Source organism: Prionailurus viverrinus, chromosome D1, assembly GCF_022837055.1.
Source record: "Prionailurus viverrinus isolate Anna chromosome D1, UM_Priviv_1.0, whole genome shotgun sequence".
NCBI classification, from domain to species: Eukaryota; Metazoa; Chordata; class Mammalia; order Carnivora; family Felidae; genus Prionailurus; species Prionailurus viverrinus.
Window position 1 is genome coordinate 73669694 of NC_062570.1, and position 23213 is coordinate 73692906.

At 41.7% G+C, this 23213-nt stretch overlaps 1 protein-coding gene and 1 non-coding gene across 3 annotated transcripts; one reads left to right on the top strand and one right to left on the bottom strand.

Annotated features, from left to right (window-relative positions):
• Window positions 1-75: 75 nt before the first annotated feature.
• NCR3LG1 (natural killer cell cytotoxicity receptor 3 ligand 1) lies at window positions 76-23063 on the top strand. 2 transcript variants are annotated; one of them, XM_047878999.1, is made up of 6 exons: window positions 76-213; window positions 2688-3035; window positions 13707-14021; window positions 15625-15722; window positions 18010-18103; window positions 22929-23063. In XM_047878999.1, the coding sequence occupies exons 1-5, from the start codon at window positions 102-104 to the stop codon at window positions 18100-18102; spliced, it is 966 nt and encodes a 321-aa protein (XP_047734955.1). In that variant the 5' UTR covers window positions 76-101; the 3' UTR covers window position 18103; window positions 22929-23063. The 2 variants fall into 2 exon arrangements, with proteins under 2 accessions (XP_047734955.1, XP_047734954.1); XM_047878998.1 differs by lacking the exon at window positions 22929-23063 and having other exon boundaries at window positions 18010-18115.
• On the bottom strand, window positions 1774-1906 carry LOC125147278 (small nucleolar RNA SNORA72). Its single transcript, XR_007145109.1, has one exon. It is a non-coding gene; the product is annotated as a small nucleolar RNA SNORA72 (small nucleolar RNA).
• Window positions 23064-23213: the final 150 nt, after the last annotated feature.

A 23213-nucleotide genomic window follows, 5' to 3' on the forward strand; every position in this document is an offset into this window, starting at 1 on the left:
TTACGTAGGGGAAGCTTCTGGAGACAGCTTAGTAGGCGGACCCAGGCTCCAGCCGGTCCTTTGAGCAAGTGGGCGCAGCCAGATCGCACGTGGCAGTGGACATGGCTCACGGGTCGGAAGGCCGTGTGTCGCGGGGCTGCAAGCTGCCTCTCCTGCACCTTCATGTGTCTCTGCCTCTACTTCTGTTCCTGTGGCATTCGCCGCCCAGCGCAAGTAGGCCCGCTGCGCCCGGAGAGAGGGGGGTGGGGGGGGGCGGCTGGGTGTGTGAGGTAGGCGGAGGTGTGTGAGGGTGGAGGCAGGGTGGGATGCGTAGGCAGGATGGGGTGCTGGCCGCACGGCAGCCCCCTCACCGGTCCGCGACAGCAGGAGTCCCGTCCGGTCCCGTCCCGTCCGAGATCCGCAGCCGCTCCGGGCTCTAACGAGCTCCGGGAGCTCTCCTCCGAAATTTCGAGTTCGTTTACTCATTCATTACTGTACTGTCGGCTACTGTGTGCAGAGTCGGCCCTTGTAGAAACCTGGGGAGGGGGGCCTCCTTTGATTCTATGCTCTGAATGCTCTGTGAATTTCAGAGCCGCTTGCATCATTTTGCTACAGCTGAGAAGGGAAAGGGGGAGGAAGTGAAAAAAAACCACCCCACTTGCTTATCCCATGTGTTGTCCGGGAGGTATCTTCACTTTACTGAAAAGTCTGCAGAGAGTGAGGGGAACGTTTTAACCTCGTGGTGATATTCAAACCTTCTCTTTTACTTTTTTTTTGGTGGGGGGGGGGGAGGGACACTGATGGATGTTTCTGTCTAATTATCGAACAGGACACCAGAAGGCTGAAAGCCATATGAAGAGATGTTTAAACTCATTACTAATCATAGAATAGAAGTTAACACAGTAAAATATCACTTGACGCTTACTAGACTGGCCAGAGTAGGCCAGGCTGTGCCAAGTGGTGGTGGGTGGATGGTTAGGGATGTGGGAATTTCGGAGACCATCTGAGTGTCCATCCTTGGGGCTGTACATGAGCCAAATGTGGATTTGCATATAGAGAACTTGTCAACAACTTCAACCAATGGACTAGCCGTACACATAGCAGTGAGAGGATCTTGAAACAGTGCCAGAAGCAGAAACAGTAACATGTAACTCCATAGCATTTTCATAAGTTTGAGAAACAAAACAAGGCAGTTTTAAAGAGAACAAAAATGTAAGCATTAAACATCTTAGAACGGGTGCCTGTTGTGGGAGGGAGATGGAAATACAAAATAATAAATAGTATTTCTATATACTTGCAATGAGCAATCCAAAAATAAAATTAAGAGAAAAGTTCTACTTATGAATCCATCAGAAAGAATAAAATACTTAGGAATAAGTTTAACAACAGGAGCACAAAACTTTTACTCTGAAAACTATATGTTTTTTTTTTTTAATTTTTTTTTCAACATTTATTTATTTTTGGGACAGAGAGAGACAGAGCATGAACGGGGGAGGGGCAGAGAGAGAGGGAGACACAGACTCGGAAACAGGCTCCAGGCTCTGAGCCATCAGCCCAGAGCCCGACGCGGGGCTCGAACTCGCCGACCGTGAGATCGTGACCTGGCTGAAGTTGGACGCTTAACCGACTGCGCCACCCAGGCGCCCCTGTTTTTTTTAGTTTTATAATTCATTTAATGGCAACTGGTAATCATCAAATTATCAATTGTTATCTTTAAAAGTGATTACACTAGCTTTGCTATCATTTCTCAAGGATACCTAGACTTACAGATATTTCCCACATAAGATGCATCATATGAATCACCAGCATTGATAAAACCAGATCCAGGGAAAGAACTAAGTTTGGGGAGACATGCATGATCTTAATATAGCAAATGTTTAGCCTGTCTTGATTATTTACAAAATGAGAACAGCAGGAATATTTGCTGTTGAAAATTTTTAAAGAAGATCTAAAGTGAAATGGAAAAATTATCCCATCCTAAGTTTTTTTAGGCCGCCTAACAAATACCTTAGACTAAGTGACTTAAACAACAGAGATTTATTTCTCACAGTTCTGGAGGCTGGGAAGTCCACCATCTAGGTGCTGACTGAATTGGGTCCTGGTGAGGGGCCTCTTCCTGACTTGTAGAGGAATACCTTCTTACTTTATCCCCTGGTGCTGAGAAAGAGATCTCTCTGCCTGTCTCTTATTAGGACACTAATCCCATTTACGAGGGCTTCACCTTTGTGACCTAATTACCTCCCAAAGGCCCCACCTCCAAGTACCATCACACTGGGGGTTAGGCTTCAACTGTGTGAAATTTGGAGGGACACAAACATTCATTCCATAGTACATCCCCAAAACACATTTATGGATTGGAAGACAACATTATTAAGATGGCAGTACTCCCCAAATTGCTACACATTCAGTGCAATTCATGTTAGAATCTCGGCTGAGTTCTTTGTAGAAATTGATAAACTGATTCTAAAATTCCTCTGAAATTGCAAGGGACATAGAATATTGAAAACAATCTTGAAAAAGAAGAACCAAGTTGAACACTCTTACGTGGGTTAATGCAGGGCCGTGAACTAAGAGCGTCTGTACCTGAAACACCCCCTGCCCCTCACAAAAAAAGGGATTTGTTTCCATTTATGTGGTAGTGTTTGAGAGTATCAGGCCTATGTTTTTTTCCAACAGTCTCCCATAACTGAATTCTCTTATTGCCACAGGTTCCCTGCATGTGAAGATGGCAGGGACAACTCAGACTGTGCTCCTGAATGACAATGCCACTATTTTCTGCCAAGTGTGTGGTGACCCCTCCCCAAACATAACCATTATGGGTGTCACCTGGTTTTGGAAGAATCCAGGGTCTGCAACAGAAGTTAAGCTATTTGAGTTTTTTGGAGGCCAACAAATGACAGGTCGACCTGGAGCCATGGTGCCTCTTAAGAGTTTGGAGAGTGGGAATGCCTCACTGCAGCTGCCAGGGATCCAGCTGAGGGAAGCAGGAGAGTACCGATGTGAGGTGGTGATCACCCCTCACAAAGCAGTGGGACAAGTCAAGCTGGAGGTTGTGGGTGAGTTCCCTGGGGGCAGGGCCCTGTGGTTTCCGTGGTACTGAGGCTTGGGGTGGAGTTGTGGCTGGGCCAGATGGAGCAGAGGTTTAGAACATGCCTATGAGTCAGACAGATGGGTTTGACAGCCGAACAGTGTTGGGCAAGTTACTAATCACGTAGAACCTCTATTAACCACATAGAACCTCTTTCTGCACAAATGTAATAGTACCTGCCTAGGAAGTTTATTGTGGGGAAGAGTCTATGAAAAATTCAGGTAACATGCTTAGTATAATGTATGGCCCACTGTAAGTGCTCAGTGAAAGACAGCTATATAAGTTATGATATGATTTACTTAGTGTATGGATGGTGAGTGTTTACTGCAGAGGTGTCTCTGAAAGGTAGCCGGGAAAGGAGTGAGATGCTGGGTTCCATAGATCTGAATCCTGTTTTATTTTATTTTTTTTTTTAATTTTTTTTTCAACGTTTATTTATTTTTGGGACAGAGAGAGACAGAGCATGAACGGGGGAGGGGCAGTGAGAGAGGGAGACACAGAATCGGAAACAGGCTCCAGGCTCTGAGCCATCAGCCCAGAGCCTGACGCGGGGCTCGAACTCACGGACCGCGAGATCGTGACCTGGCTGAAGTCGGACGCTTAACCAACTGCGCCACCCAGGCGCCCCTTATTTTTTTTTTTAAACGTTTATTTATTTTTGAGACAGAGAGAGACAGAGCATGAACAGGGGAGGGTCAGAGAGAGGGAGAGAATCCGAAACAGGCTCCAGGCTCTGAGCTGTCAACACAGAGCCCGACGTGGGGCTCGAACTCATGGACCACGAGATCATGACCTGACCCGAAGTCGGCCGCTCAACCGACTGAGCCACCCAGGCGCCCCTGAATCCTGTTTTAGCTTTGCTGCTTCCAAACTGGGTGATTGGGCCAGTCACTTAACATTTTTGGACCTGAATTTTCCCCTGCACAAAATGGGGTGATAAATCACACCTGTCTCATGATGTTCTGAGGATTACGTAACATAATGCATGAACATGCCCAGCTGGGTGCTGGTGTGAGGTAGGTGCCCAGTGAAGACTTGCAGCAACAGCCACACTGTCCACCAAACACCTCTTTGAGCTCTCCTCTGTTATGATTGGTCTGATCATATGTAGATGAGCTTTGGGGGGTGTATTTGTTTGCTGGGGTTTGCCGTAACAAAATACCACTGACAGGTGGCTTAAATGACAGAAATTTATTTTCTCACAACCCTGGAGTCTAGCAGTCTGAAATGAAGGTATCCGTGGGGTTGTTTTTTTCTGAGGGCTTTTTGCTTGGCTTGTAGATGGCCATCTTCTCCCTGTCTTCAGTATTCTTCCCTCTGTGCATGTGTGTCCTACTCTTTCCTTCTTGCAAGTGCATTGGTCATATTAGTCTAGGGCCCAACCTAATGATCTCATTGTAACTGAGTTACCTAAATAAAGACCCTATTTCCAAATATAGTCACAGTCCGAGGCACTGGGGTTAGGACTTCAGCATATGAATTTTGAGAGGCCACAATTCAGCCTATAAAAGGGGGACAGCGTCTATGAGCCTTCCCAAAATTGTACTTAGGACTTTTAATATTTTGTACATATTAGTTTGGGGGATGAGAATGTTAAGTTAGGATTCATTTCCTCTGCAACTGACAGAAAGCTTAAAATAAAAGCATTTAAAAAATTAATAGGTTTTATTTGTTAGAATAGCTTTAGATTGACAGAAAAATTGCAAAGATAGTACAGAGTTTTCATATCACTCCCATCTCTGCACACCACTTTCCCTATTATTAACATCTTGCATTAGTATGGTATATTTGTTACAAATAATGAGCCAATATTGATAATTATTATTATTAATTAAAGTCCATAGTTTATTCAGATTTCCTTAACTTTTTTTTTTTTAATTTTTTTTTTTCAACATTTATTTATTTTTGGGACAGAGAGAGACAGAGCATGAACGGGGGAGGGGCAGAGAGAGAGGGAGACACAGAATCGGAAACAGGCTCCAGGCTCTGAGCCATCAGCCCAGAGCCCGACGCGGGGCTCGAACTCATGGACCACGAGATCGTGACCTGGCTGAAGTCGGACGCTTAACCGACTGCGCCACCCAGGCGCCCCCAGATTTCCTTAACTTTTAATCTGATGTCTTTTTTTCTGTTCCAGGATCCCATCCAAAATACCACAATACATTTAGTTGTTATGTGTCCTTAGGCTCCTCTTTACTGTCACAGTTTCTCAGTTTCACAGACTTTTCCTTGTTTTGGCAACCTTGATATTCTGAGGAGTAATGGTCAGGTATATCATAGGATGCCGCTCTATTGGCATTTCCCTGCTATTTTTCTCATAATTCACTGGAGTTATGGTTTTGGGGGAGGAAGATCACAGAGGTAAAGTGCCATTTTCATCCCATCCCATTTCTTTGAATGATTTATGACTCTTGGTGTTGACCTTAATCATCTAGCTTTAGTATTTGTCTGGTTTTTCCCCTATAAAGCTACTCTCCTCTCCTCTTTGTCATCTTATAGTCTTTGAAAGGAAGTCACTCTATGCAGCGCACATTTAAGCTGTGGTAAATTATGCTCCCCCTCCTTTAGAGTGGAGTAGTTACACAATTTATTTGGGATTCTTCTGCACAAGAGATTTCTCTCTTCTCCCTCACTTATTAATCTAAATTTATTGATGTCAGTTTGGACTCAGGATATTTATTTTGTACTTTAGGTTATAATTTCATACAACTTTATTTTATTGCTCAAATTGTTCCTGCTTTGGCCATTGGGAGCATTTTCAGTTGACTCTTGTGTCTCTTTGACATACTCTCATCATTGTGGGGTTTTGTTTTGATCTAAGCACTTCCTTACTTTCTGGCACTAGAAGATGCTCCAGGATCATCTTGTGTATTTCTTGTCCCATTCCTAGAATCAGCCAATTATTCAAGGAATTCTCTCTGGTTCTTTTGATTGGAAAATATGTTAGAAACCAAAATGCGGGCACTAGATATGCTTGTCCCCACTGGGATATCATTGCTTCTGGGCCCTCTGAACTGACAGAGCAAATAAATATGTGTATGTATACTAATCTGTGTATATACAAAAATCTGTAAGAATTTCTATTTTTAACCATCTGTGTCTATATTTATTTTAATATAGTAGTTCTTAATGATGTCCCTAACTTTAATCTATTACCATATGAATCATTCTAGCCTCCTTCTTTTGCATATTTGTGAAACCCACTCCAGCAGTAAGAAACCTGGCTCCCATCGTCCTCTCGTCTATTTACTTAATTGTTTAATTCTAGTATATGTCTACAGCCATATCAGAACTGTTAACTTGTACCCCCATGAGAAACAACATTATCACCCAGGGTAGTATTTGCAATTCATCTTGCCTTTGTTCTTGTAGACTCCATTTATTTCAGAAGTTCCATAGGTCAGCACCTTTCTTCTGTCCCTTGCAGCGAGGCTCTTTCGTACATTTGTAGTACACTTAGATTTGTTGTTACAGTGTATCTTCTCTCTTTTGGGGGATTCCTTGAACTTTTAAATGGTTTATTTAAAATTTGCATACTTTAAGATTCACTCTGTGTGTTTCTAGTTCTGTGAGTTTGACATATATGTTACAGTATCACAGAATAGTTTTCACTGCCTCTGCTTCACCTATTTGCCCCTCCCCCTGGACCCCTTACACCACTAATCTTTTTACTGTCCCTATAATTTTGCCTTTTCTACAATATTATATAATTGAATTGGAATCATCAGTATGAAGCCTTTTCAGATGGGCTTCCTTCACATAACAATATACATTCAAGATTCCTCCATGTCTTTTTTTTGTTGTTGTTTGTTATTTTGGTGGCTTGATAGCTCATTTATTTTTATCACTGAATAATATTCCATTGTATGGATGTGCCATAGTTTGTTTATCCATTCACCTATTGAAAAATATCTTGATTGTTTCCAGTTTTTGGCAATTAGGAATAAAGCTGCCATAAACATTCAGGTGCAGGTTTTTGTGTAGACATAATTTTTCATCTCAATTGGGTTAATACCCAAGAGTGTGATTGCTGGATCATATGTTAAGACGATGTTTAAACTTGTAAGAAACTGCCAGTTCTTCCAGAGTGACTGTATCATTTTGCATTTCTACCAGTCATGAATGAGAGTTCCTGTTGTTCTATATCCTCATCAACATTTGGTATCGTTAATTTTTTGTATTTTAGCTATTCTAGTAAGTATGTAGTGATATCACATCTGTTGTTTTAATTTGTAATTCCCTAATGACATGTGATGTTGAGGATCTTTCTGTTTGCTTTTTTGTCCTCTGCATATCTTCTTTTGAAAGATACTTGTTTAGATCTTTTGACCATTTTTCAGTTGGGTCCTTTGTGTCCCAGTTGTTGAGTTTTAAGAATCCTCTGTTATGTTATTTATTTATTTTTTGAGTCATCTGTATATTTTAGATACAAATCCTTTATCAGATAATGTGTTTTGCAAATATTTTCTCCCAGTTTATGGCCTGTTTTTTCATTTTCTTAACTGTGTTTTGCAGAGCAGAAGTTCTAAATTTCAGTAAAGTCCAACTTACTGATTTTTTGCTTTCATGGATTATGCTTTTGGCATTGTATCTAAAAGCATATCACCAAACTCAAGGCCACCTAGAGTTTCTTTTATGTTATCTTTCTAGACATTTTATAGTTTTATGTTTAGATCTATGATACATTTTGAGTTAATTTTTGTGAAAAGTATAAAATGCGTGTCTAGATTCCATGTGCAGACTTTGTGCATATGATGTCCAGTTGTTCCAGCCTATTTGTTGAAGATTATCTTTTCTCCATTGAATTACTTCTGTTCCTTTGTCAAAGATCAGTTAAATACATTTGTGTGGGTCTTTTTCTGGGCTCTCTATTCTGTTCTGTTGGTCTATTTGTCTATTCTTTCACCAATACCATGTTCTATAGATTATTGTAGTTTTACAGTAAGTCTTTAAGTAAGATTGTGTTAGTCATCAAATTTTGTTGTTCCTTTTCAGTATTGTGTGAGCTATTCTGGACCTTTTGCCTATCCTTATAAACTTGAGAATCAGTTTGTCAGAATCCACAAAGTACTTTCTGGGCTTTTGATTACATTGAATCTATAGATCAAGGTGGGAAGAATTGACACCTTAACAATATTGATTCTTCTTTTCCATGAACACAGAATATCCTTTCATTTATTTAGATTTTTGATTTCATTCATCAGAATTTTCTGGTTTTCTTCATGTAGATTCTGTATGTATTTTGTTAGATTTAAACCTAAATATTTCTTTTAGGTTTAAAGAAATTTTAAGGGGGCAGACAGGGCACTAATTTAAATGGTATTGGGTTTTTAATTTGAAATTCCAATTGTTTATTGCTTGTGTATTAGAAAGCCATTGACTTTTTTTTTTTTAATTTTTTTTTTTCAACGTTTATCTTTGGGACAGAGAGAGACAGAGCATGAACGGGGGAGGGGCAGAGAGAGAGGGAGACACAGACACGGAAACAGGCTCCAGGCTCCGAGCCATCAGCCCAGAGCCCGACGCGGGGCTCGAACTCATGGACTGCGAGATCGTGACCTGGCTGAAGTCGGACGCTTAACCGACTGTGCCACCCAGGCGCCCCTTTTTTTTTAAATTTATATCCAGGGGCGCCTGGGTGGTGCAGTTGGTTAAGCGTCCGACTTCAGCCAGGTCACGATCTCGCGGTCCAGGAGTTCGAGCCCCGCGTCGGGCTCTGGGCTGATGGCTCGGAGCCTGGAGCCTGTTTCCGTGTCTGTGTCTCCCTCTCTCTCTGCCCCTCCCCCGTTCATGCTCTGTCTCTCTCTGTCCCAAAAATAAATAAACGTTGAAAAAAAATTAAAAAAAAAATAAAATAAAATAAATTTATATCCAAATTGGTTAGCATATAGTGCAACAATGATTTCAGGAGTTGATTCCTTAATGCCCCTTACCCATTTAGCCCATCCCCTCTCCCACAACCCCTCCAGTAACCCTCTGTTTGTTCTCCATATTCAAGAGTCTCTTACGCTTTGTCCCCCTCCCTGTTTTATCTTATTTTTGTTTCCCTTCCCTTAGGTTCATTTGTTTTGTCTCTTAAAGTCCTCATATGAGTGAAGTCATATCATATTTGTCTTTCTCTAATTTCACTTAGCATAGTACCCTCCAGTTCCATCCCCGTAGTTGCAAATGGCAAGATTTCATTCTTTTTGATTGCCGAGTAATACTCCATTGTATATATACCACATCTTCTTTATCCATTCATCCATTGATGGACATTTGGGCTCTTTCCAGAAAGCCATTGACTTTTATATATTAACCTTGAATCTTGCAGTCTGCTGCTGCTGTAATCACTTATTAGTTCTAGGGTTTAAATATTTTTTTGGTCCAGTGTTGGGGATTTTTCTATATAAACCTTGTGTCTGAGAACAGACAGTTTTATTTCTTCCTTCTTAATCTGTAGATCTTTTATTTTCTTCTCTTGCCCTACTATACTAGCTAGGACTTCCATCACAATATTGAATAGGAGTGGTCAGAAGAGATAGCCCTGCTTTGTTCCTGTCTTTAGTTTCTCACCATTAAGTGTGATGTTAGCTGTAAGTTTTTTGTAGATGTTCTTTTTCAAGTTGAGAAAGTTCCCCTCATCCTAGTTTCCTGAGAGTTTTTAACATGAATGGGTGTTGGATTTTGCCAAATCCTTTTTTTGCATAACTGATATGATCATGTAATTTTTCTTCTTTAGTCTGTTGATGTGATGGATTATATTAATTGACTTGAATGATGAAACAGTCTTGAATACCTGGAATAAATCCCACTTAGTTGTGGTGTATAATTATTTTTATACATTGTTGGGCTCAATTTGCTAATATTTTGTTGAGGACTTTTGCATTTAGTGTACTGAAACATATTGGTCTATAGTTTTCCTTTCTTGTAATGTTTTCATCTGGTTTTGGGATTACTGTATTACTGGGCTTATAGAATGAGTTAGGATGTGTTGCCTCTACTTTAATTGCTAGAAGGAATTGTAAAAAATTGGTATCACTATTAATTTAAATGTTTGGTAGAATTCACCATTGAAACCATTTGGGCCTAGTGCTTTATTTTTTTGAGGTTATTAATTATTGATTAAATTTCCCTAATAGATGCAGGCCAATTCAAATTATCTATTTTTTCTTGTGTGAATCTTGGTAATTTTTGTCTCTCAAGGAATTGGTCCATTTTATTCAAGTTATTATATATGTGGGCATAATGGTGCTCATAATGTTCCTTTATTATCTGTCTGTTCATGGCATCAGTAGTGATCCCTCTTTCATTTATGATATTAGTACTTTATGTCTTCTCTGTTTTGTTCTTAGTCATCCTAGAAGCTTATCATTTTAGTAATCATTTCAAAGCCACAGTTTTTGGTTTCATTGATTTTCCCCATTGATTTCCTGTTTTCAGTTTCATTGTTTTCTGTTTTAAATTTTGACATTTCTTTTCTTCTGCTTGTTTTAGGCTAAACTGCTCTTCTTCCTCTAGCTTCTGAAGGTGGAAGCTTATTAATTAAGATAGTTGATTATATATTTCTCCTCTTTTGTAAAATATGTATTCAATATTATACACTCCACTCTAGGCATTTCTTTTGTAGCACTTGCAAATTTTCATAAGTAGGATTTTCATTTTAATTTCATTTGGTTCAAAATATTTTAAAATTTCTCTTGAGACTTTTTCTTTGACCCATATATTATTTAGAATAGAAATGATTTATTCTCCAAGTAATTTGGAATTTTTGCAGCCATCCTTCTGTTTATTTATATCTGGATAGCTCCATTGTGGTCTGAGAATATACCCTGCATGATTTCTATTCTTTAAAATGTTTAAAGATGTAGTCTATGAGCTAGAATGTGATTTATCTTGGTGAGTGTTCCACATGAACTGGAGAATAATGTATATTCTGCTGTTGGATAAAGTATCCTATTAATTAATTCAGTCCAGATGATTGGTGGTGCTATTCCTTTCAACTATTTTCTTACTGCTTTTCTGCTTGCTGGTCTATCAACTAATGAAAGATGAGTGTTAAAATCTCCAACTATAATTGCAGATTTGTCTATTTGTCCTTGTAGTTCTTTCAGTTTTTGCCTCATGTATTTTGACATTCTGTTGTCAGGTGCATACAAGTTGAGGATTTTTAGGTCTTCTTGAATAATTGATCCCTTTTTCACTAAGTAATGTCTCTTTTTATCCCTAATAAAAATTTTGTTGTTGTTGTTCTGAAGGCTTCTTTTAAATTCACAGTTACTCTAGCTTTCTTTGGGTTAGCATTAGTATAGTGTGTCTTTCTCAATCCCTTTGATTTAAACCTATCTGTTTAAACCTGTCTTCATATTTAAAGTGGGTTTCTTACAGAAAACATGTAGGTGAGTCTTTTGTTTTTTATCCACTCTGATAGTCTCTGTCTTTTAATTAATATGTTTAGACCATTCATTTAAAGTGATTATGTATATAGTTGGATTAGTATGTACCATTCTATTTGGTGAACTTGTTCTTTGCTTCCTTTTTTTTTTTTTTTAACCTTTCTCTCCCCCTCTTTAAAAAAAAATTTTTTTTAGGTTTATTCATTTTTCAGAGACACAGAGAGACAAAGCATGAGTTGGGGAGGGGCAGAGAGAGAAGGAGATATGGAATCTGAAGCAGGCACCAGGCTCTGAGCTGTCAGCACAGAACCCAATGCGGGGCTGGAACCTGCAGACCATGAGATCATGACCTGAGCTGAAGTCAGACACTTAACAGACTGAGCCACCCAGGCGCTTCTCTCTCTCTCTCTCTCTCTCTCTCTCTCTCTCTCTCTCTCTCTCTCTTATTGTAAAATATGTTTATTGATGATAAAACTTCTATAATTTACTACTGGTACTTGATGTTACAAATGTTAGGGTCTTTGAGATATGTAGGATCCTTGTAATGTAACTGGCATACAAACCCCATGATTTGAGCTCTCCTAATCACTTTTGTGATTTCTGTTTCTTCCCACAAAGACCAGTCCTATGCCTTTCATAAATGCATCCAGTAAATGGAGAAATAAGCTGGGACAAAAACTGTACATTCTTTTAATCTACATGTTTTCCACACAAGATACATTTTTTAAGAGGCTCCTTGTAAGGATTTTCCACTGGAATGGGCAGGTCCTCATTGCTGGCTACCTGTTTTCTTTGAGTTTCCCTCGAATAGATTTGGTGCCTTGCAGCTCTCTAGGTTTTCCTCTACTGTTATCACCCTGGAGCCCCATTGCTGTGGTAATGAAGTGTTGCTGAGGGGAAACAGTGGATCTTACCATTAAAGCTCATTCTTGGAGACCTGTAAGCCCCTAGGCTGTGACCTTTAGAAGTGTTCCTAGGTGAGACCTGAAGGCTAGAGGGGGCTAAAGTTGGCTAATCATCTTTACCCCAGGTCAGAGAAGGCTCTGGCAGTCTTTTCTCTTGAGAGCATCCTTTGTTATGGATATTGCACTGGGTATATTTTTAAATACCTTTCCTCTCCCCTGAAACAGGAGGGGATTTTTTCTTGAATCTTCACTGTGAGAACCTGGTGGTGTTCCTGGTGGTACAACCAATGAAAGTATGGTGGCCACCATGAGACTGAGCACCACCCCCCCCCCCCCCCCAGGAGTTTCTTACTCTCATCCTTTAGAGATTTGTCAAGAGTTGCTACTTAAGTGCTTCTACTGGTTTATGGCTCTGGTATCTGCTTACGGTGCTATGATCTTGGCCGCGATTCTCTCAATCTGCCTGTCTAGTTTTCAGGGTGCTGGTTTGCCTTGTCACCTCAATTCTCTGATGGATCTAAGAAAACTTGTTGATGTGCAGTTTGTTCATCTTGTTACGACTTCCAGGGTCTTCACATGTTAGAAGGGAAACCAGAAGTCAACGATGACTTTTAAAAAAGGTAGTTTATTGTCTTTCACACAACTGTAGCCAACCCAAGGCAGGTGAGGCAGTTTTGTGACCTTAGGGGACCCAGGTTCCTTTTATCTTATCACTTTGCCATTCTCAACAGGTAGCTTCCACCTTGAGTTTGGAGGTGGTTTCTCTGTCTCTAGTCATCAGGTGGTATTCCAGCCATTCTGCAGGAAGGAGGAAGGGGGAGAGGAAGAGAAGGGCACAGTCCTTTTCTTTTTCCTTTTCTTTTCTTTTCAAAAAAAAATTTTTTTTTTGGCACAGTCCTTTTCTCTAAGATACCCTTGTTATTTAAAGATACTTCCAGAAAGTTGCTCTCATCACTTCTGATTACAACTAAATTACTAGACCCTAAGTTCATATGGCTACATGGAGGTTGAAAGATGTAGCTTTAATTTGGATATGTCATTGAAGATTGGAAATTGGCCATTAGCAGTCTCTACCACAGCAGTGTTCCAAGCCTTTCCTCAGATTTTTACAGGTGTCTATGTAGGATGCAAAGTAGCTTAAGAAACTCTGCTCTGTAAAATTGCTGTGAGAGTAGGGAGCCATAGCATATCAGCTGACACTGAAACCAACATTCCCAGAATATTTAGCCTGAGCAGAATCCCATTCAGTATGCTCACCTTTCCTAAAGGCTTGCTGAATCTTAGGATTGTTACTGGGGCATTGGGTTGATAGTAATCTAGTCCCTACCTACCCTCAAAGTATGACTTCTCTCTTGGCAGCTTTTCCAGTCAGCAGCTTGTTTCCAGAGCAAGCCATAGTGAAGGAAAAGCAAGAAACACTTATTTTGTGTATGTCAAGTGGGTTCCACCTTGACAACATTACTATTACGTGGAAAAAATTATCCCAGAAGGATCCTCAGGAGGTTTTTGAAGGCATCATCACTAATCACACCATCGAGAATGGTATGTTTAATGTCACTAGCTTCTTGATGCTGAAGCCCTCTCTGGAAGACAATATGACCATCTACCAGTGTGTGATATATCACAAATCCTTGCCTACCCCTCAGAAGCTCAATTTCACCTTGACTGTGATAGGTAAGCAACCTCTTGAACATTTCTCTTACTCTTCACCTTGAGGTCAGGTAACATAAAACTTTGGTTCCCAGGCAGTCCCTAAGGGAAGATTGGGGGCCAGTAGGGAAGATAGAAAGCTTGGTATGGCATAGCTCAGCCCTAGAGTCAGCAGTCCAGACTAGGTCTCTTAAGCCAGGGCAGATAGTCTAGGAGGTGGAGAGTGGTGACAAAAGTTCTCAGATGAAAATAGGGCTCCTTGTTAGCCATGGCAGTTTAAGTGACCTGGGTGGTCTATATGGCTTGGGGTGTGAAGCTTGCTAGCTACAAGGAGAGTGGGCATAGGATCCTGTCCGTGTCCTCTGAGGATAAGGGTCTATCAGGGGCCAGGGACCCAGCCCTGCCAGCAACTCTTCTGCTCAGGCCCCAGGTCCACTGCAAACTGTTGGCTGGTAGAGGCTGAGTCAGTTCTGCCTTATGGATTGTGCCCAGGATGGGGAGGCCATAGTGGAGTGGTCCTGCAGGAGCCCAGCACTTTCCTTAGCTCAAGGATCCTTAGCTCAAGATCCTTAGCTCAAGGTCCTTAGCTCAAGATCCTTAGCTCAAGGATCCTTAGCTCAAGATCTACAACTCACTATAAAATCCTTCCTGCTGGTGGAATGAGGTCCATTGAGCACATATCTTGGCTTCCTCGGTCACAGCTCTGGTCCTGGGTGGGTATGACCCTTCTGATTAGCTGCATCTGCCTGGAGCTATGAGGGGTAAAGAAGGCAGGGTCTGACCAGGAGCCCTGTGGGATGTGGTCTGGGTGTGCCAGATGGGCACTGGGATGGTCCTGGAGGGAGAGAGGAATGGTTCTTGGAAGTAAGGGCTAGGAATGTGTGTATGGGTGGTGTGTGAAGGGATGTGTACAGGGTACGTGTGGGGCATGGGGAGTATGAAATTGAAACACGCTTCGTGTGTATCGAATAAGGGGTTTGTCTGCATCATATGTATGTCTGAGTCCATTCAGGTTGCTATAACAATTTGCCACAGACTGGGTGGCTTCAAAGCAGCAGATCTTTATCTTTCACAGTTCCAGAGGCTGAAAGTTTGCAATGGTTGTGCCACCATGGTTGGGTGAGGACTCTCTTCTGGGTTGCACACTTCTTATTGTATCCTCACATGGTGGAAGGGATGAGGGAGCTCTCTAGGGCCTCTGTCATAAGGGCACTAAACCCATTCACGAGGACTCTACCGGCATGACCTAATCACCTCCCCCAAACCCTATCTCCTAATACCATCACGCTGCGCATCAGGATTTCAGTATATGAATTGGGAGGGGGGGCACACATATTCAGTCTATAGGAGTAAGGGTGTAGTAGTTTGGAAGCTTTGAACATTGCGTGGCATGTGTGTGTGCTATGTAGTGTTCAGTATTGCAGTGTTTCCTGGCAAGTGCTAAACACACTGTTTGATGGGTGGAGGTGTGTGCGATAGGAATGGAGGACGCCAAGACGCGTGGCAGAGGGTCACAGGGACAGGGAAAATGACATACAACCCCAGGTCCTAGCAGTGGTTGTGTGGTCTCTGGCTCCAGCCCTTAGGTTTCAAACTCTTAATGTTTTTTTCCTCTTTCCCTCTGCAGAATCTGAGAAGACAGCTTGGAGTTTGAACAATTTTTTCTACATTGGAGTCTCCTTGTCACTTGCAGTGATTTTATTAATTATTTATCTTTTAAAAAAGGTAAGAGGCTCCAAGGCAAAGTTTAGCCCTATGTTTTGGAGTTGACTTTGGGAGTTCGGGGATTCTAGAATGCCAGTGGATGCCGTTGAGGAGTTCTTAGGATTGATATTGGTGTGTGTTTGTGGTATGTGGCTTTTCTGATGCTGCACTGATGAACTTTCTTTTCCGATCTCCATGTGGTGCTTTGTGACTCTGGGGAGACGCAGTGTAAAGCCCCTCTGCCTCTTCGTAATGTACACATCTCATTGTGAATCAAACACTTTTGGTTCAGACCAGGTTTTTGAACCATGTGTGGGCTGCACTGTTGTTCTCACACATAGAAACTGTGGCTCAGAGGTGAGAATTCCTTCTCCCAGGTGCTGATATTTTGTTAATAGCTCGATGAGATAACCTACCACCAGATTTCATTGGTTTAACTAGGAATTTCTTTATTTTTTTATTTCTATTTTATTTTAGAGAGAGGGCGCAAGTAGGGGAGAGGGGCAGAGGGAGAGAGGGAGAATTCCAAGCAGGTTCCATGCTCGGCACAGAGCCTGATGTGGGGTTTGATCCCATGACCCTGGGATCACAACCTGAGCCTAAACCAAGAGACAGATGCTCAACTGACTGAGCCACTCAGGCACCCCTAACCCGGAATTCCTAACTCTCCCTAAGTGTTTCTGAACTAAAACATGTTTTCAAACATGTTCTTCCCTGACTATGGCCCAAATATCAAATAAAACAACTCAAACTGTAGAGGCCCAAGAGACCAATGTAAATATGTTTTTTAAAATGGTTCCACAGAATAAAATTGCCTTTAGTTTTTTATGGGCCTGCCAAGGCAGAATCTGTGCAGTAGCTAATACGTCTTATTATACGTGCCTTAAGAAAAATAGAATAATCAGTTAATTAAGAAAAAAGGCGGGGCGCCTGGGTGGCTCAGTCAGTTAAGCATCCGACTTCAGCTCAGGTCACGATCTCGCGGTCTGTGAGTTCGAGCCCCGCGTCGGGCTCTGGGCTGATGGCTCAGAGCCTGGAGCCTGCTTCCGATTCTGTGTCTCCCTCTCCCTCTGCCCCTCCCCCGTTCATGCTCTGTCTCTCTCTGTCTCAAAAAAAATAAATAAACGTTAAAAAGAAAAGAAAAAAAGGCTATTTGTTTATCTAAAATTTGCCAACCGATTCATGGGATTTATTCTTTGGGTGGGACCTAGGCCAGTGAGACAACTAGATATAAAGTGGTTTTCAAATGTGTCTTGTGGTATTTGTACTGTTCTCCTATTTCTTGCCTTCCTCTGACTTGTGATATCCAGGTGCTCTCATGATAACCTCACGTTTGATGATGATACTTTTTGAAAAAGAGACTCAAGCCTTTGTGACTAGCCTGGATTCTGCAATTTTGCTCCAATTTTGTTTGCAATTTTGGCTCCAAGCCTTCACGCTTCCTCACATCCATGTCCTTTGCCATGTAATATTGCAGTGTCCTCCAATTATAGGCTGCTCCTTAACATTGGGCTCAACCTTATGACTTGCTTTGGTCAATAGAATGAGACCAAAGTAAAAGAGTGCCATTTCTAAGTCTAGGCCTCAAGAGACTTGGTGCATTTCCATTTGCTTTCTTTGGTGCTTCAGATGTTAGTAAGAGGAGGATGCATCCAAGTGAGCCTGTTTGGGGTGAGAGAGACACTGGAAGCAGAGCCTGCTGCAGGCTGAGCAACACTGGAAGTTAGGGCTAGTTGCTGTATTGGAGGCCACACTAAATCATCTAAATCAGATGACGGCCATGCAACTCCCAGACAGGTGAGCAAATCTGGCTGAGATCATCAGTACTCAACAGAGCCAACTCTCAAATGAGTGAGAGATAAATACTTTTTTTTTTCTCCAGAGCCACTGTGTTTTGGGTTGGCTTGTTACACAGCAAAAGCTAACTGATACAGCTCCTCATGAAGCTGAGTTTTGACTAGAATGTATGGTTGCTATGGAGATGTGCTGCTGAGACCCTTTGCAGAGAGACCCTGCTATGGAGTGTACTCAGCCAACATGCTCCAGCTGTGTCATCTCAGGGAGCTGCTGCAGTATTTGAGCTTATGCCATGCTCTCCCTGGGAAGCCCTAGAAAATAGCTGAGAAGGCCAGGAGGCTTTGTAGTTCCCTGTTGGGGTGGCTAACACTTTCTCAGAGTTTCACTGTAGTCTGAGGCTCTTGCTACCCAATCTTCTCCTTCCTCGAACCTTCACAGATATGAGACCTGCATCATGGTCTAAAGGTTTTACCCCCATACTCATGTGCCCTCTCCCCTTTATCTTTCGCAGGCACGACCCCAAACATGTCCCTTATCCTGTGTCTTGAAAGCTTCTTCTCAAAACACCCAAACCTATACAGCAGAGACTGAGGAATTAAAATGAGGTGCTGTCATTATGATGCATTCGTGTCTTATTCACATGGAGGAACCACTAGAACATTGGAAGTTCTTACACAGAAACATCAGAAACAAGGTTTCTCAGCAAATGCATAAGTAACTGAAATTACTTTTCCTAATGGCTTTAATGGTTTGCTCAAGAGCAGACTGTTCATTCTTCCTTCCTTAATAGCCTTCTGCCAATCAGCTCATCCAAGAAAAAGAAAGCAATGCTTTCCAAAGAAGACATACAGATAGACAACAGATACATGAAAAGGTGCTCAACATCACTAATTATCAGGGAAGCCAAAACCACAATGAGATATTAACTCATACCTGTCAGAATGACTATTATCAGAAAGACAAGAAACAACAAGTATTGGTGAGGATGTGGAGAAAAGGGAGCCCTAGTGCACTATTGGTGGGAATGAAAATTGGTCAGCCACAATGGAAAACAGAACAGAACAGTTCTATCTGAAAATAGAACTACCATATGACCCAGCAATTCGACTTCTGGGTATTTGAAGAAAATGAAAACACTAACTCTAAAAGATATATGCGCCCCTATGTTCACTGAAGTATTATTTACAATAGCCAAGATATAGGAACAAGTGTCCATTAATAGATGAATGGATAAAGAAAATGTTATACCTGTGTCTCACACACACACACACACACACACACACACATGCACACACACACACATAAAATGAAATATATATGTTTATATAAATGGAATATATAATATATATGTAAAAAATATATATAAAATTATATTAACATATAATGTAATTTATTCATTTTGGAATTTTATTCACCCTTGCAAAAAGAGTGAAATCTTGTCATTTGCAACAATATGCATGAAACACCTTGAGGGTGTTATGCTAAGTGAAATAAGTCAGACCGAGAAAGACAAATACCGTATTATCTCACATGTGCAATCTAAAAACCAAAACCCAAGCTCATCAATAACAGAACACAATGGTGGTTTTCAGGGTGGGGTGGGATGGAGGAAACGGATGAAAGTGGTCAAAAGGTACAAACTTCTAGTTATAAAATAAGTCATGCGGGTGTAATGTACACCACGGTGCCTTTAGTTAATAATACTGTAATGCATATTTGGAAGTTACTAAGAGTAAATCTTAAAAATTTAGAAAAACCAATTTGACAATAAATTTCATATATTAAAAAAAATTTAGAAAAACTTTTAAGAAAAAATATTTTTGTAACTATGTATAGTGACAGGTGTTAATTAGACATATTGTGGTGATCGTTTTGCAACATATACAACTGTTGAATCATGTCATACACCTGAAACTCATATAATGCTGTATGTCAATTATACTCCGATAAAAAAAAAGTAACATTTAGTGTTTCTGGACTGTGGGCTGTATCCATTTCAAATTCTGCTTCTTAGTTCAATGAGATTGACCTGTACATGTTAATATAAGAATAAATCTATTGAACTGCATTTTTAATTTAATATCTCTAAATTTTTCTTTGAGAGGAGACAAGTGACTTGTCTAGGGTCTCATGGCTAGTAAAGGGTAGAGCTCGGGTTTTTAATCAATGTGTCCTACTACCAACGAAGATCCAGGGTGGGGTTGGGCTGTGAAAGATGAGCTGGAACATTAGGTTTAGAGGAGAGGCTTAGTCTGTACGGTTCTTGTCTATTCTTTTTTTTTTTTTATATGAAATTTATTGTCAAATTAGTTTCCATACAACACCCAGTGCTCATCCCAAAAGATGCCCTCTTCAATGCCCATCACCTACCCCCCCTCCCTCCCACCCCCCATCAACCCTCAGTTTGTTCTCAGTTTTTAAGAATCTCTTATGCTTTGCCTGTCTCTCCCACTCTAACCTCTTTTTTTTTTCTTTTTTTTTCCTTCCCCTCCCCCATGTTTCTGTTAAGTTTCTCAGGATCCACATAAGAGTGAAAACATGGTGTCTGTCTTTCTCTGTATGGCTTTTTTCACTTAGTATAACACTCTCGAGTTCCAGCCACGTTGCTACAAAGGGCCTTATTTCATTATTTCTCATTGCCACGTAGTACTCCATTGTGTATATAAACCACAATTTCTTTATCCATTCATCAGTTGATGGACATTTAGGCTTTTTCCACAATTTGGCTATTGTTGAGAGTGCTGCTATAAACATTGGGGGTAGTTCTTGTCTATTCTTAGGGGAGGACCTGTTGGTTAGTGTGCTTGACCATTGCCTTAGTTTTTGTAACTGAACCAAAGTGACTGATGCTATTCCCAAATGGATCTGTGTGTGGGCACCTCATTCAGGACAGAAGTTGAAAGGAGTGTGGAGGGTCTTATGCCAGGTGTTAGTCATGGGTAAGGTACAATGGTGGTTCTGAATGTAGTTATCAGGGATGTGAGGTTGTATTTCAGGATCTTTGTGGGGCAGAGAAGCCCTGTTTACATCTCTATTGAAGGTTGAAATAATGACCCTGAAAACAGTTCTTAGGTCACTCAGGCGGGGCACAGTCAGTGCATGGGCATAACTGACATGGAAAGCTGTTGGCTAAGAGAGAAGACTAGAATGGAATCCCCATAGCAGAGTTCCCACCTGAGGGTGATTTAGAGTCCCTCTAGTGGCGTCACTGGGGATTGCGGCATCAGTGTAGTTGGTGCCTATTTCAAGGATACATCATTAGAGGAGCTAATGAATCTCATAAAATGGAGATCTGGAAGGAAGAACAGGGCAACGGTTGGAACTGTGGAGCAAATGAAGTAGTCCAAAAGTGTTTACCATCATCAAAAGAGACTTGATTCAAAAACAATGACACCCTTTGGGAATAGTAGTAAGGCAGTTGAGGTTCTTTCAGTTTTGTAAAAGAAATTGTAATTTTGTAGATATTGCAATAGAGTAATAAAGTAATATAAGTAAAAAATAAAATTAGTGGGAAAATGACAAATGGGATCTTTTATAGGAAGATAAAAAATTAGATATAAAATGTGGGGGATTGTTGAATGGATATTACTGATTGTAAGGGAATCTATGATGTAGAAAAAAGAAAAGGCATTAAGGAGTTACTAAACTCAGAAGTGAGTATACTGGTTACACCTTCAGAGCCCTGAAGAGTCACGAAGGGAGGCAGAACTATGGGATGGTTTTCATTCCTTGACTTCCAAGATGGATGGGAAATCAAGACACACTAGAAATTTAACAAAAAAGAATGAAAGTCTCAGCCAGAACTGTATTGCATTTACTATTCTCTGGAGTAACTTCCTTCCCCAATAATGATGGCATTAGGTGAATAACGAATTGATCAAATGAAGTAAAGTGCTACCTGGTGTGGTTTGCCTCACCTTGAGTGCTGATGGTCTGGGGAGGAGGAGTTTGGGACATATTGTGCTGCAAAGAACCATACACTGTCATGAAGTAGAGGCAATGTGACTAACGTGAGCTGAAGAAGGCTATGGACACTGTTGACCCATACTCCTGTACACCATTGTTTCTCCCAGTGAAGGAAGTAAGTTGCATATGTACTTTGTATCACCCATTCCACTGTTGGCATCAGTGCCTGGAAAGACCCAAAGCCAAGGAAAAGGCTAAGTTCGCATTCCTTGTACCCAGTCTGGTCAGTCTAGTGACCTTTCATGTCACTTCAGAGCGGGGTCTTCCCAGAGCGGAGATAGGGGAGGGTGTAGGTAGCACCTTCTTCCCTCTCCATGAAGGTACATAATGCCCCAGGCAGGTGGACATGGCAGAGAGGATGCTAATAATCTAGATCTAATGCAACATATCCACTCTCTGGAACCCAAATCTGATGTTAGCCCCATTATCCTATTTCTGTGTCTTTTCTCAGCTCCTTCCAAGCTGGAACAGATCTATTGGGCTTTAAACCTGCCCTGATCTGGGGTCAACATGATTTGACATGCAGAATTCATGTCTTCTTCCCCAAAGTCATCTGCACGTCTTCATACAACATAGGGTATCTGATACCTGAAACTGGGGAGACCTCAGAAGTGAACCCAGAGAGCTGTGGGAAGCCTGGCCTACTCTACTCCTTACCACAAGCTCCCTAGGGAAGGATGTTGGGGAGGATCTCAAGTTTAGGACACAGATTGCCGCCTGGGGAGAATAAGTGGGTCCTGCAGAAGCTAGGTGAGTCCTCTCCAGCAGAAGGACCAGAGGGCCACCTTCATGAGTAACATGTGGGCCTTGTGGTTACTGGCTGGAGATGCCAAATTCATAAGCATCAGGCCTGGGAATATTTCCAGTATGGCTAGTGGGCTAGTTTTTTCAGACTAGCGGTTCCATTTCATTACAGGAAAAGGGTGGCTTAGCTTCCCTCCCTGTTGAGGTAAGGACTGAAGTCTAGGGCACCTATCATACCATCTGGTGTGAGGTGGGGACTGACATGAATGGCAGATGTGCCCCCATCAGTTTGCATGGCCACCTGACTGACTGGGGGGGAAGGTAGCCTGGAAGGTAGGGACCCCAGTCCTCTTGCAAGAAGGGAGAAGATGGAGGGCAAGAGGAAGTGTCAGTGAGGTCTCTCTGGCTCCTTTGGTGTTTTGGACATGATCCTGGCTGTCATTTAACCACAGCTGAGCCAGCCATCAGTCAATCCCAGGACCTTGGTGGGGTGGGGGGAGACCCCAGGGGCTTTCTGAGTTGCGCTTTTCCTCTTGTGCTTGGTCCAGAGACATCTGTCCCCTGCAGTGGATCTGACACTTAGAGCAAGGCAGCCCACCTGGTCACTGGGACTGTGCAGCAGGGGGAAAGGAGCTCAGTCCGAATCTTGGGCGTGCTACTTACCAAATACAAGATCTTAGTAAGTTAACTCTACTTCTGATCCTGTTTCCTCATCTGCAGACTCAGAAGAGAACATTGCCTCCCTCAATCCTGGACCCCAGTGACACGAGATACTTTCCTCCCCTTTCTGGGGAGCCTGGAGAAGAGCCAGTCCTGCACACGGGTGTGAACTAGCTTGGGTTGCTCTGTCTGCTCTCATGTGATGCCCCCTGCTGTCTTGGAAGCAGAATATCAGAAACAAATTCACCTGGGAAGTTCCTGCTGGGAAGAGTGGAGCTCAGGGGAGTTTCCTTGTTCAGTTTAGGCCTGTGCCCTAAAGAAGAGGTGTCAAGGAAGTATTGATCC